Here is a 16,055-nt window from a genome sequence, read left to right on the forward strand (position 1 = left end):
ATGTATATACTTATGTATGTACTTATTCATATCTGTAATAATACGTTTTTATTTATTTATTAATGAGTAAATGCAAATTACGTTGTCAATTCATGTGTTATTCACTATTATTATTTAGATTATTTGTATATTTTTCGAGTCATTTATCCCATTCATGCCGTTATAATTCACCCCTATTTTTATAAGGCAAAAATGCAGGGTTTAAAGAAATTTCTTTTTTAATATAAAAAATAAATAATTTGAATTTCTAATATTTTTGTTATAATAGTAAACAGTATAAAGTTTTTACTGGCATAGTTTATTTAACTTAAACATAATAGATAATATCTGATAAATTAAGTTTTTAATAGGTGCGGCGTATATACCGGGTTTACCCTATTTTCGAAAATTTGTAATGTTATACAGTATTATGAATGTACACACAATACATAGATTCTATAAACGTATAATGATAAACAATGATTCTCTACTGCCCATCTTATTGTTAGTTGAAATCTAACAAAGAGAATGTATTTTCGCGAGATCTTAAACAAACGAAAGAAGGAGACCTTAACGAAGGTACCGCTAACAAAAGTCTTCCTATTGATAACTAAGGTCTTTGGCTTTATTTTTGTATTTACATTATAGACGAGCGCATTTGTGCAATACTAACGAAAATAGTTCCAGCGTGGAAACTCTGATCTGATCCGCATCTGCTCCGCTTTATTTTTGTACCTTTGTCTGATTTTAAACGTAACGGTAGCAGTCGTGCAGAGCGGAATACATGTGCGCAACTTTAACGAGCAAGCGATTTAACGATAACCGAGCCACGGTTTTCTATATTTTCTTTTTACTTTGTTGCAGTAATGGTGATTAATAACCGTGATTGCATACTCGATAAGCGATACGCATTTATAAAGTATATCGTAGTGATTATATACACATGCATAATATTCCAGGATACTCTTCAAAATAAAATAAAATATATTCTTGCGTAATTTTTTTTTATTCTGGCAACATAGCTTCCACAAAAAATTCAATATTACTTAACTTATAAAATAATATTAAAATATCTGTCACGAATTGATATAATTTTAAAACTTACAATTTTTTCTCATCAGAAAGTCTCTCTTTTGCTTTTATTACAGTCTTACTTATTTCCGTTAATTAATTCTGTTAATTAATTTTTCAAGCATACTTATATTTCCCTCCTTTGCTTTGGAGAGCATTAGAGTTGTGGTTCGTGGATCTTTTTTATCCGTTTACCATCTAATTATTTTTATTATTTTATAATTAAAAATGATCAAATTATGTTGCCAAAATAAAAGAAACGCACAAAAATGTGTTTTATTTTATTTTTAAGAATGAGAGTTGGAATGAATGGTAATGCATATTCAATTTTCTATACATACAATGTTATGTTAAAATTTTGATCTGATTCAAACAACTGTGTATCATTATTGCACGGGTATTACGGTTGACATTTGTAATCTGCAAACTTATCAAAGTTAAGCTGGCTCAGTTTGTCGACCATTAGGGAACGCCGAAATCCGCTGGATTGATATTGTATACAGGCAGGCGGCTGAAACGCGATAATTATTACAGCGTGCCAAAACCCCGTGGCGCACTCGAAATTGGGATATTGTATCGCACAATGACATTACATGCATCCCGCGTATGTAAACGCAATAACGCACATCGGTGGCTTACGCCAACTATGCGACTATGGTCATACCGACGTTGTGCCAAATGTATTACATTACGACACCTAACGAAAGGCAATACGCGAGCGTTTTATTACATTACCTGATATTCCTAAGGCTTCTCATATATACGTTGGTTTATCTCGTGTTTACGTTTTCACTGCAGTTTATATATCTTCGGGAGATGTTAAAAGTTTAGAGATGTCACACGCAGAGAAAGGATTAGTCAATACAGCTAAATTATAGCCGTGGCAGCTAATGTGTGTCTTTAAAATATAGGGACAGCTAACATCGTTACTGCCAAAGCTAAATTTATTAGTTGTTAAAATTTAGGCGATACAGCTTATAAAAATATTTGCTGCTAGAATCAAATGACGTTTAGCTAATTCTATTGAGGAATATTCAGCAAAACTTTTAAATTTTTCAGCAAAATTATTCTTTCCGTATGCCATTTTCTTATATATCACATAATTTCGAATATAACAGTCGCGACGCGCATTTTCATCCGTCCTCAAGCCCTCAAGTCCCGGAAAGACATGGCGTCTTTCAGAAATAAGATTGTTATGGCAGTTCCTGTTCTCCCATATTGTTACGAATTGGACGAGGTTCTGTCATACGGTACGCCCCTTCTTCGTCGTCTAAAACTGTCATTCAAGAAAATGCAATTTCGTCGGAGCCCCTTGAAGAGCTCCCGGAGAATTGATACAAAAAATAACGTGATCCTGTTAAAATTTTCGAGAAAGAATTTTTTCTCTGTAATTAAAAAAATGCAATATTTAGAGCAACGTGGTACTTTTATGAGTATTTCTCTGACGGATACAATTCACCATTTTAATTTGCATATACTGTATATGTATTCGTGCTATAACAAATATTAATAAATGCATGTAGTTAGACTACACGAAACGAATATAAATATCCTGAGAAAATTGGAAAAAAACACTTTATTGCGAAATTATAAATGAAAAACTGATTCTAATTATTATTTAATATATTCACGTACAAAGAATACACGCAGTTATACGTATTTGCAAAAAATTCCCGTTGATAAATTTGCATAAGACCTAAAGGGAAGAAAATACATGTATGAAAATACGAGCATGCATTCCACATGTTCTCGTTAAAACACAATAATGGCTAACAGGAAAATAACACTGCATTAATTTAAATAATATGACGAGTAAAACATGTTAAGAAGATGAAAGATTACTATAAGAATGGCTATAAACTCCATATTCTTCAAAACATTATATATTGATAGAAAAGATTATTTTGCATAACAAGATTAATTAACCATTACAATTTATAAAAACATTTACGGTACGGAATATGAATAAATTTTTTCTTCCTACACTAAATGTGAGTAAATATTAATTTAAAAAAGTAATTTTAATATTTTTAACATTCACAACTTTTTCGTGTCAATATTAAATATTTCATTACGATTATCGCGATAATTTCTCAATATTTTTTTTTTCTTTCTGCTTGCAGAAACAGCAATGTGTCGGGTGAAAGATCGCCATTCGAGGGTTCTTGCTGCAGCGGGCAAGACGCTAGCTCCGAAAGCGACGTCGAGGAAAGTATTTCGAAGTACAGGGTTGTCTTACTGGGAGATTCCGGAGTGGGGAAGACCGCCTTGGTCTCGCAATTCATGACGAGCGAGTATATGAACACGTACGACGCTAGTCTAGGTAAGTCTGTGCACCCTCGCACGACGAACAATGCCGCGTGACATCCTTCAACAAGACAACGTGCGGGAGCGCTAAGATTGTTTTCCATTAAAAGGATTGATTGTTCTACAATCTACATCTTTGGTATAGGATTCTGCATTCTGACACTTGACGTAATTCCACGCACCGTGTGTCTCAGAAGTAGGGCTACACATTGGAGTATAATTTCAAAGGCTTCTTCCTTTCTTCTTTTATTTTTCGTCGGTCTTTTAACTATTTCATCTCCCCTTTTTTTAAATCGATTCTTTTCCTTCTACTTGTTTTCGTTAGTCATCGAGGAAAGCTTGGCAGGGAATCTATAGAAGCACTACATATTTTTTTCAAAGAAGGTTTATTCAGGAGTTTCACTTTTTATCGACAATGTCACTCGGTGGATCTTGCATTCTCTCTCTTGATATTCACCGATCCGAATATTTATACTCTTTGTACGCAGAGACTCGTTGCGCAATATAATATCAATGATCAAATGAAACTTTTGCCATTTAATTAAATTTCTCTGAATTAATTAATTAGCTTTTAATTGAAAGTATACCCGCTCACACAAAGGCACAAATCGTTAGCGCAATCAAACGATTCTTGTTTCGTGAGTTTCGTGAGGGTGCCGGATGCACCACCGCGTGCTTCTCGAAAGGAGAGTTAATAATAAAATGGAATGGAAAAAAAATCCCCACATTTTTGCCGGTCGCGCGGCTCGGAAACGTATAGGTGCGCTATACACGAGGAGGACGATCCTGTATCCGGCCCTCGCAATTGCGGCCGGCGCACGTTGCAATGTCGGTTGCAATCGTTTCGAGCACGAGCCGAGGTTTTACAGGCGTCACGGTCCGTACATATATTTGTTCTTTTATGCGATCGCGGACGGTCACACACGTGCACGAACGCCACGTGCAAGAACGTACGACGCGCGATATATCGAGAGAGGAATTTGCGAGGATACATCTTTTTCGTATATATCCAACTATCTCTTACACCACCAGTTGGTATTATTTAAAAGTTTACATTATTTAAAAGTTTTATATTACACATAAATTACTGTTGAATTTTTAATTCATTAAATTTATGTATTTATGCGTTTATTTTTTTTTTGTTTATTTAGAGCTATATTTCGTTAAAAGTGAGTGTTCCTTTAATTCAAATTTATAATCATATAAAATTATGTATATAGCTGATATTTTAAAACACGTATAATTTCAAAGTATAATTACAACGTATAATTTCAAGCGTTGGAGGCCTGAAAATAATAAAACAAATAATTGAAAAATAATAAAAAAAACATCGAAACGTTACAAGCAATTATTTTCGTTAGAAGTTGAAGTAGTATAATCAATTTCACTTATTGTCACCTACTGAATTAGAAGCCGTCCATATATTACGTGAACATGACTGGGAGAGAGGGGAGGGGTCAGTCAAATTTTAACAAATAATTATATGAGGGAGGGGGAGGTCATACATATCTTTACGTAAGATTTTTCATGTCTGCTGCATGAAAAATGAGCAATATTAATTTTACATCGAGCATAATCGGTAAAATTTTACACGTAATTAGAGAGGGGGATCAAAAATGGCCAAAAATATATTTACGTAATATATGGACGGCCCCTTACTATCAATATTTCATATGTGATCTCCCTGTCTGTTGAAAACATTTAAATGTTACGCTAACTTAGTTTATAACGAGATTTATGGACATTTCAAAACTGTCTGTAACTCAGAAACAAGGCCAAATAGGACAAATGTTTATATAAACTTTTTTATTATTTTTATTCCACCAATTCATTCCTAAAGTTGTGCTTGTTTGTTAAATCCTGCATATGGACTTCACATGTAGACATGTAGACTTCTGCTTTTTTATTATGCTTAAAGAGAACTCTTAACAAAGTCAGATTAAATACCTATTTTATTTACACACACAATTAATATCTTCTTATTTTGAAATATTAAATATAATTGTATTCAAAAAGGAGTGATAATCCTTTAATTTATGTGATAAAATTTTTTTTTAAGATGAAATCGTCTTTATCTTTGATTTAACACTAACTTTGCTGAAATCGCTTATTCATTTTACACTTACTATTTCATTGTAAGTAAATTTACGCAACTTTTTCTGCCAAACATAAGCTTCTTCTCTTATGTTCATTTATCTTCTATTCTATGTTCGAAATACTTCACATTCTGTCATAAATGAATTCAATTCACAATGCCACTTGGAGGGGAAAAAAGGAAAGAGAAAATGACAGGCAGTGATGGATGTGCTTTCTCGAGATAAAGAAAATACTGTGAAGGGAAATATATACTAACTCTGACGAAAAATTTGTCATGATCTGCCTTTTATGATGAATATTCCAATGAAAGGATTTTAATGTAAAAATATAAAAAGTAGGTATATGCCAGCGTTATAATGCATCGCGTAAAATTTCAATTCTGTTTCTAGCAGATTGAAAATCAATGAATCGAGATACTCTTGTGAAACTGTAGCAGTGAATTTTTTTGTAGCGTTTTTATCGCGGCGTCACAGAAAATACTGATTTTTACATTTATTTATTTTGCAACCCGTTTATACACATTTTGTTATTTTTATCGTTTCGTGTGCGCCGTGATTTTTAATTTATTTGTGAATTAAAGTGACATAAACAAAAAAGCGCAGCCAAAAATTACTTCTATTTATGGACGGAAAATTTATTTATTTTTTTTCTCACAGTTTTGACTTATGAAATTCATGGACTTTTTATTGTCCTTTTATTGTTTATTGAATTATTTTATATATTATAGGTAATGTTTGTGACAAATTTTACAATACAATTTTATGTTTAATACTTTTTATATAAAAATTGATAATTTTGTTTTATTTTTTTATATATAGAAATTTTTAATTATATTTATTACGAATGCATTTTAATAATATTTTGTTAAATTTTCATTTTAAAAACGATAAATTTTTTTATATATTGCGTTTATGGATGAGTTTTTAAATTACTTATTGATACTATATTCTCGAAATATTTAGTATATTAATGCTGTTCAATTAATACAAGGGTCTATTATGTTTCGGATTATGCGAATAATTTGTTGATCTAGATCCACGATCTCTCAGAAATGTCATTTCCAACATACATTTGTAAATGTAGGCATGTAAATGTAGTTTAGAATTGTTAGTGGTGTCCAAACTGGCGCAACAAATTATAGAGTTTGTGCAGTGCATTAGCCGTACTGGTTAACTTGACATGTCTCCTTAAAATTCACTTTGTTAGTTCAGCTTACGGTCAATTACATCATTCTCTCTATACATAGATAAATGTACATTTTTGCATTTTTATATATTTCTGATTAGACAATTATTTTAGAAAGTTTTTATTCAAGGTTTTTATGATTTTTTACAATATATTGAAAGAAATAGACAAGATTTGATGGATAGAAAGTAATTTTTTAAAATTAATGAAATAGCTTCAACCGGAATAAGGAGTGTGTGTTTGCACGTATTTTAATATAAATTATTATTATTGATTCGCGAAGCATATCTAATTAGTGATATCGGATTGGTTTTACATTAATTCACACGCGTATTTGCATCACAAAACAAGTATGTATTATATTACCGTACGATGAATAACAATGTAAATAAATATTTATGTATTATGATAGAAGATGATTGAGAGTGAAAATTTGTGTTATGTTTATGGATGGAGTGCTTACAGGTTTAAATATTTACAAGTTTTACAATATTCAACAACATTTAGCACAGACTTTCGCCTTTATATTGCAGACGACGAATTCGGCGAGAAAACCGTCTCCATTTTATTAGATGGCGAGGAATCCGATATGGTCTTTATCGATCATCCACATGTAGAAATGAGCGTAAGTATTGAATCTGTTGAAATACGTTTGTAGACATAATGATTAGTGATTATGTTATTTATAAATTTATTATATTAAATTATATAATAAAATACGGAAACTCTGATACACATCTTAATGCATAAATTTAACAAGATTTATGCAGCTTATAAGGATCTTATATGCCATTGTACTTCTCATAATCTCAATTTTGAATAAACAATGGTTTCGGGTATATTAAACTATCTATGGTCTTAACGGCTCGAGCTTATTTGAGATATTCCCTTTGTGTAATATAGGTACATACATATAGAATATTTCCATAGAATCGATGAATTGCATTTCGTCCGATCTAAATTCTCTTACAATAATAATGAATGTGAATATAAAAAGTTTATGACGACATTTGTCAGTTTTTCTCATGCACATGCTACTTTTGGACATGTTCTATATTACTTTTATTTCCATCCTTTATTCTTTTTTTTAATTATTTATCTCATTTGTAGGTATACTATTATATGTATATGTACAAACTGTATAATATTAAATTAAATATGTATGTATAAAAATGTAATTACAAACTAATTTTTACTTTACACAGATTTCTTTTCTTAGCTTTAGAGTTTTAAACTTAACATTTACCCATATTTATTTTAAAATGTACATACATTACTTTCATAATTTTTATTATAATATAATTTCAAGATTATTCGTTTAATTTAAATAACTTTAGGAATAGATAGATATATCTCTCTGCATTGAATATCGCATATTCATTGGTGTGCAAATCAAAGCTGCTATAATTACATTGGTGAAAGCTATTTTCCTGTTCGCGACAGGATATTTTAATTATTCCTTGGATTTATCGCGACAACGTAATTCGTTACCCGATAATTACAATGAGTCTAAATATCGCTGAAAGCTATCAAGAATTCAGAAAATGAATGGAATACCACATATAAAGTATGCTACAGCTCTGTAGTTATTCAAAGAAACACAAAAGGAATTGTAAGTAATTTGAGACAAAGAAACCGCTCGCTAATTGTTTTGAAAGCGCAATTTAGTTTTATTAATTCCCATTAATGACCCGTGCCCTATTTTGTTGAACACACGAAGTTAGTTATGAACTTTGATAATTAATCAATCAAAATTGAATCAAAGCATTTGACAATTATAATGAAACTTTTTAGCAGGAAAATTACGATTTTTTGTACGCCTGGGTAGCAAAATTGTATATAAAGATTTTTTTGCAGGAAGTTGTTTGAAATGGCATATTATATAACACATTAGAAGTCCCCGCCGCCCGCGTGCTTGTATAACTTTTTGCCTTCAAAAAACTGGCCAAAAATGCGGTTTTTCAAAAATATCTCTGAAAATATTGATTTTTTCGAAATAAAGGTCATTATCAAAAAAAGCTGACAAAATTACGAACAGTTTGGTTCTTTGTTGAAGATCGTACGATCAATACTTTCCCAGATAGAATTTTTTAATGAGTGTTGTATTTTTGGTCATTTTGAAAATGAACAGATTTTTCGCACTTTTTTCGTAAATATCTCGGATTTTACTATTTCTATGTAGAAAATATCTCTTATAAAGATTAAAGGTTATTAAATTCTACAAAATCGTTTTTTATTCATCATCATACGACCAATAGTTTCCAAGGTATGATTTTTTAAATATTTTCTTTCATTTTTGAACGGAACTTATTTTTTAACGTTTTTCGTAAATATCTCGAATTCGGCTACTCCTACATAGAAAGTACCTTATCAAATCGAAAGGTTTTTAAATTTCCTGCAAAATTGTTTTGTTATTGAACTTCGCTCGATAATTGCCGAGATATAAATAAATTTTCTCACATGCTGCCGCTCAGACGTACCAAAAATCGTAATTTTCCTGGGCTATTTAGAAAAATCATGTTTTTATTTACGAATTATTACAATTTTCATGTATGTATGATAAGTAATTAGAATGAAGGATTATTGTTTTTTTCATATAGCGACATATCAAGTTTTAAAATTTGATCAAGTATTAATAACTTAAAAACATTGTTTTGATACTTTTTTTGTTACATTGTTATTTTTTGATATTATAATACTGTATCAATACATGTATATGTAGTTTCCCATGAAGCTAACTATAAGTACGTATTAATAATCAATTATAGTAAACAAAATTAACTTTAATGTTTGCATTCATAGAAGTGACTATTGAATGAAATCTTTTTTCTGAATGACACTATGACATTCAGCTCACATTAAATCGACTTCCTCGATCTGAACCACTCGCGGGATTTGTTGAGCTACCCGACTAGGTCCGCTCAGCGTGTGATAATGCGAATTTCATGTACCAAGCCGTAGAAGTTGACGACAATTGTAACTTTAATATTGCACTGTTGCGAAGTTTGCTAAGTTGCTTGTGTTTGTACAATTTGTTGTTTGTGCAACAAATACGATGAAAATAGCAATATCAAGAAGGACATTTAATAGTTTTAATATCTAAATTATTAAAACGTTATTAGGAAATATAAATTGCGAGTGAAGCGTGCGAGAGCTTTTAGATTACTTTGAAGTTTTTTCCTCGCAAATCTATTGAATTAACAGAATTTATCGTCGCTGCTATATGTGTGTAACAATTGCAATATTAGCAAAGTTATACAAATTCTTTCACACTTAAACACTTTAACGTCAAGTTTGCAGCTCCGTTGCCTAAAGAAGTCTGTAGCTGCACTGTTTCTCGATTATAGAGTTTTATTCGACCAAAGTTTTAATTCAGTCAGACTTTAAACTTTAAAGCCTTCTATCATGCATTTTCTCGGTTTTTCTTGTGAAGAACTGGCGAGGATGAATATATATTGTCAAAGTTGTAATAGTATTCATTTTCAATATAATCGTAGCGTCTTACATTTTACATCATGTAAACGACTAGTTTAAAATTTAAATTTATCGTGATGCCGCTTATATTTGACTGTATAAACAGGTAGACTCATAGCAGCATTTTCCCGTTGTCTTATCTTTTGTTATTGCAATAAAAAATGTATTGTTATTATTATTGTAATTAGAAATTTTTTATAAAAGTGTAAAATAAAAAGAGGACACGCTATGAATTTTATTTATAATTTTATAAAAAAAGATCGTTCTTCTGACATTTGATATCGATCTATATAATTTTACGCGATTTAATTCAGGTGCAAATGTATATAGAAAAATTTTTGAAAAACTCTTCAGGTTGAAAACTCTTTGTCGACGTACGAGCCACATGCCTGCATCGTAGTTTATTCGATCGTTTCACGTACGAGCTTCCAAATGGCCGAGGAGATACTGAACTACTTGTGGCAAGAACATTACACTCAGGAACATACGGTTATCGTCGTTGGCAATAAGTCTGACCTCGCCAGAAGCCGGATAATTTCGGCAAATGGTAAAAAGACACAAACAATAAAATAGTAAGCGTTATGTCCACGATGCTAGAAATCGGTCCTATATCTCGAATTATCAATTGGCCAAATTGTTCAAATGCGATCGATCAATTCTTTCTTCGTTCGAGATCTGCTGCCGATTTTTGCATTGTGGACACAAAGCTCTAGATAATATATGTATAATTCGCGTTTTTATATATACATATATTCGTATGTATTTTTTCATAAAAATTAAAAGTTGCATTCGTAGAAGTGAATATATTGAATAAAATCTTTTCTAAATGATACTTTGACATTCAGCTCACGTCTAAATCGACTTCCTCGATCTGAACTCGCGGGATTTATTTAGCGTTTAATAAATAATTTTTACATGCAAAAAACTTAACATATATTCGTATGTATTTCTTAATAAGAATGAAAAGGTTAGCGTTTAATAAGTAATTTTACACGCAAAAAAAACTTACAATTATTTTTGATTAAAAATAATGCATGCATGTCGTTTTTTTACTGCATTATTGTTAGATTTATTTATCTACTTACTACAATTAGATAGATTATATAGATTTAGATTTTGAATAAGTGTTCTGAAATTGGTCATATGTAATCGGTCAATCTTGTTGGTACTTCGATACCGCGGTGCGATTTCGATTAATTTGAAACTACAATCGCTGTTAAAGAGGGAAAGCAGTTGGCCACGTCGCGCGAGTGCAAGTTCATCGAAACGTCAAGCGGGCTCAAGCACAACGTGGACGAGCTTCTGGTCGGCGTTCTGAAGCAAATCCGCTTGCGAGAGAGCCGCGAAAAGAAACTCCGACGTCAGGGTAGCAAGGGCAAAGTGATGTCGAAGTTGCACAACAGCAAGACCGTTCTGAGCTTGAACATCGCCAGGGAAATTCTTAACAAGATATGCCTGAATGACAGCAAGAGCAAGAGCTGCGAAAACCTGCACGTGCTGTGAAATCGTTAGAGGAAAGGGAAATAACCGCAGGAAAGCTAGATATCCCGTGGAAGATTTCTCGTACAATCGCAAGAATCGATTCTTGATCGAGACGGGAACACGACGGTAATCAAGATCGAAAATTTAAATGGTGTTTCGCCGCGAGGATGCATGACATTTTCCTTTTTTTTTTTTTTTCTTATCCATGCAAATGTTACGAAGCCGCGCGCTAGCTCGGCTGAGAGACCCTTTCAACGGGGTCGTAACGATTTTACGATTCGCGCACTGATTACGCGTCCCGGCGTTCCGGTAAGGAGTCCGTTGTTACTACCTACATATTCCGTGTTCACCGCTCGTCATCCTGCGCAGACTTTTGTTCCCGCGGCGGCTCCGACATTACGCGATGCATCTCTATCATACAACGGAGCGTCAATCCGCACCGGTTTGAAATATTCGCAGAATTTCGCTCTGGGTTTTGGTATTAATTAAAAAAAAAAAAAAATTTTTTTTTAAAACCAGACTTTTAAATTATTGGCATTATTCGCTCTCGGCGCTAATTAAAACAATTTTTTACAGACATTAAAGTGAGATAACGATGAATGCAAAAACATGAATGCAAATTATTACTTTTTTTATTTTTTAAATATTACGCGCGCGCGGAGAAGATTAAAACTAATAATATTTAACAATTTATATCATTGCGTACATCGAGTATTATCTGTATTACATTTTGATACTAAGATTTTGTTTAATTATTGGTATTTTATAAAAGAAATATTTATGTTATAATAGAAAAATTATTTAATAATATTACATTATTTTTATATGTTAACTTTTATAGTAAGATACTTATATTTCTCAGCAATAAACAAACACAAAGTATAGAATATTGACATTCGTTAACATTATAGAATCAATTCATTTTTTTTTCAACATTTTTCACAGTAGACAAACGATGTTTGTGTGTGTGTATATGTATACGAGTCAGTAAATTACAAATTAAAGTCTAAGCCTCCGTAAAATGCCTGATCAACATACTTCTTGAGAACGTGCCTCTGGAAAGAAGCCGCAGGTGGGTATACCTGATTAAAGGATTAAAAAGGTTCTCACGGACGGATTAACCTTCGCCATTATCCGACGTTTCTTCATTGTTTCTTTTTTCTGCTCATTCAGTCGACCCGAGGGTAGGCAAGAGCGGATTGAGCATGAAATGAGTGCCGATCCTCAATATACACATTATCGTAATTATAGATGTAAAATCTGTAACATGCATTTTCGTGTGTGTGTGTGTGTGTGTGTGTGTGTGTGTTTGCGTGCGCGTGTGCGCGATTTTGAAATTAGAATTTAAGATTAACGATCTTAGACAGAATCTCTTCCGTTCAGGAGCGCGAGACAAATAGCGGCGCAGGTAAACCTGGCACGCCGTCAGTCTGCAATGCAGCGATTTGATTATTTATTAGAGCCTAATGAGTCGCACGTGCGCCCGGTCCCACGCGTCTCCGCAGTGCTTACACCGTGCGATGCTCCGATAATTACGTTCCGTGAATAAAGCCGGCTTTGAACGATGTGATTCGCTGGCTAAATATTTCCCAATATATTCAAAACACAGCTTACCTACGGAAACTTACTGATACGACGAAAAATATTAATGCTCAAACAAAATTGCTTTGTTTTATTGTTAGAGGAAAAAAGATTAATTCAGTTTAATTTTGACGGTTTGATTTATTAACCGAATTTTTTAATTGTTCCACTTATTCAGATTTCAATTTCGTTGTATTTTTATATTAAAATATCGATAAATGCGAAATAATTCGAGATGGAAATTTTTGATTTATTAATTAGAGATTTACGCAATAATATTGTGTATACGAGCAACAATACAGAATATACTTAAAACATTAATTAACACAAGTTTATCAAATCATATCCCGAAATTTGTATTTGGCGAATATTTAGCAAACAAACACGGAAAGAACAATTTTGTTGAAAGGTCTAAAAATTTTACTAAAAACAAATCTGAAAATAATTTTTTATTAAATCATTAAAATAATTAGTTGGAATGTTAAAACTGATAAGCATTGCTATAAAACGTTTTGATATTCTAGCAATCATTTTGACTTTTGCACGAAATTATTTTGATTATTGAACAAAAATTATTTTCAGACCTGGATTCAGCAAAAGTGTTCTTTCCGTGAACGTATCATAATATATAGCCCGAACGATCGCGATCAGCAGTATCACACAATTTTCTTAAGATGTCTGCACGCGTATTTATCATTAATTGCGAATATTATTAATCGCGAAAAGTAAAATATGGAATAAGATTCGAGTTTAAATAACGGTAAACAATATTTATATAAGAACTATTTTATTCGATACTTTTAGCCAATTTAACCCTTAAATGTTAAACTCGACGATGTCGTTTACTGTTATTTGTACACGAATGTTTCAACTATTGAGGATTTTCATGAGCTTTATAATATCCAACTTAAAGTATATATATATATAGTTGTTTAGTATTTTGTAAAGAAAAAAAACAAATATCTATGAACAATGTACTCACAATTTCTACGTAGGGAAAAGTATACTGTTGTCCGTCGTAATTGATCAATTAAGTCCGAAGAAATAAAGTTAAAATCGCTTTTCGTTGTCGACAGCAACATAATGCGATTACACGATATTTGATAACTTATTCAGCTAACAATAAGTCATAATATAAATCATGTACACGTATGATTTAGTACATATATAAAAAATATTATTCACTGGACGCAGGATTCGTCCGATCGCGACGCTGGTCGTCTCTTTCCACTTTATAAAATATATAACCCCTATCGTGATATATGTCCCATAGAGAATAAAATACTGCTCGTTGTGATGGAACAATGTTAAAGGTCACACTTAACACTTTCACCGTATATTATCTAATTTACTGCAGTTACCAAAATTTTCCTTCTCTCCCTATATACACATTATAAATACGACTATGACCTAGATACGAATTATTATAGCTAACCGGAGTTCGTTAACAAAAGTTATGACATTGTTCATGCAACAAACTTAAATTCCTTGTACTTTGTTATTATACTAACGTCAAGTAGTATTAATTTCAATAGCATACTCGATTGACATAAAGAAGCCAAAATTGAAGAATTAATTATAGGGAATATTTATCAGAAAAAAATGTGTACGTTTGGGATTTATTATCTCTTTATATTTCTGCAATTTGTAGTAATTATGTTACTACAATTTTATATGCAGTACATTCCTTTTATTCAGTATATTTAAAGGCAAATAGAAGAAAAAAAAAGATATTTTTACATGTTATTTTTTTATAATTTAATTATAAATTGATTTGATTAATGCAATTGGACAGATATTTGCAATTAATTAGTTTTTCATGATGTTTTCGAGTAATAAAAATATTAAATATTAAATATTTTATTTGATCCCTGTAAAATGTGTGTACATTCTATCTTCCATTGATTTATCTTTATTTATCTAACATTTATTGATAATTAATAAGAATTATCTTTATTATTATAACAAAATGAGAGTAAAGTCTTTATTGTCTTTAGGATCTCAAAAGACTCGATTCCTTTAATAGGATAAGTGCAGCAGCAATTAGTAAGACTGCGCGCGTCTTACTGCCGCGAGTCTGAAAAATGTGGCGACACATTTTCCTCCAGACATTTTACCATTATGAACGATTTGCCACAAATGCTGTACTTCTAACCTGTAAAGAAATTTCATTTTAATTTATAAATTTTATATATAAATAATGCAATATACATATATAATATACATATATAATAATGTTATAATATATATAATACATAATTGTATATGGATATTATATATGGTATATTATATGTATATACAGAGTGTCCAAAAAGTACTGAAACACCTGAACATCATGGAAAATATAAGTTTTAAAAAAATGTTTCAGACAAAAGTTGTAGGGTTTAAAAAGATCTATTTATTGATCTTATCAGTTTGACCTTGGGTGGTGTCGCTAAGGACAGGGTAAGATTACTTTAAATTTTTTTAATGGAATTCCCCATTTTTCATTGCATATTTTTTTAGCTTATCTTGAGAGCTTTCCAAAATACATAGATGAAATGTTTTTTGGTTAAGTAAATCTCGAGTTATAAAGCTTGAAAGTTACAGTTCCATCGGCATTAGCATTATCTAAGGTGTCCGAACAATGGCTGAAACCTTTTGAATGTTATTCAGGATCATGAGCTTAACATCATGTGTCAAGGCCATGATCATTGGAGATTGTTTCTCTTATTTTCATTTTTGAAAATTATTTTTATTTTTTTAAAAAAGAAAAACATTCTCCAATAATCATGATTGCCACTTTGACACATGTTGTCAACTTCATGATCCTGAATAACATTCAAAAGGTTTCAGCCTTTGTTCAGACATCTTAGATAATGCTAATGCCGGAGATCGGA

General features: G+C 31.5%; 1 protein-coding gene across 1 annotated transcript in view; it reads left to right on the plus strand.

Moving 5' to 3' along the window:
* Positions 1–12,482, plus strand: part of LOC105457654 — a 43,018-nt gene extending 30,536 nt beyond the window's left edge. Inside the window, exons 5-8 of the mRNA XM_011702448.1 lie at positions 3,174–3,373; positions 7,173–7,264; positions 10,468–10,660; positions 11,336–12,482. Of these exons, the coding sequence (XP_011700750.1) occupies positions 3,174–3,373; positions 7,173–7,264; positions 10,468–10,660; positions 11,336–11,616 (766 nt within the window). The 3' untranslated portion in view covers positions 11,617–12,482. The remainder of the gene's footprint in view (positions 1–3,173; positions 3,374–7,172; positions 7,265–10,467; positions 10,661–11,335) is intronic.
* Positions 12,483–16,055: the final 3,573 nt, after the last annotated feature.

The sequence above is a fragment of the Wasmannia auropunctata genome, unplaced genomic scaffold (assembly GCF_000956235.1).
Source record: "Wasmannia auropunctata unplaced genomic scaffold, wasmannia.A_1.0 LD335186.1, whole genome shotgun sequence".
NCBI classification, from domain to species: Eukaryota; Metazoa; Arthropoda; class Insecta; order Hymenoptera; family Formicidae; genus Wasmannia; species Wasmannia auropunctata.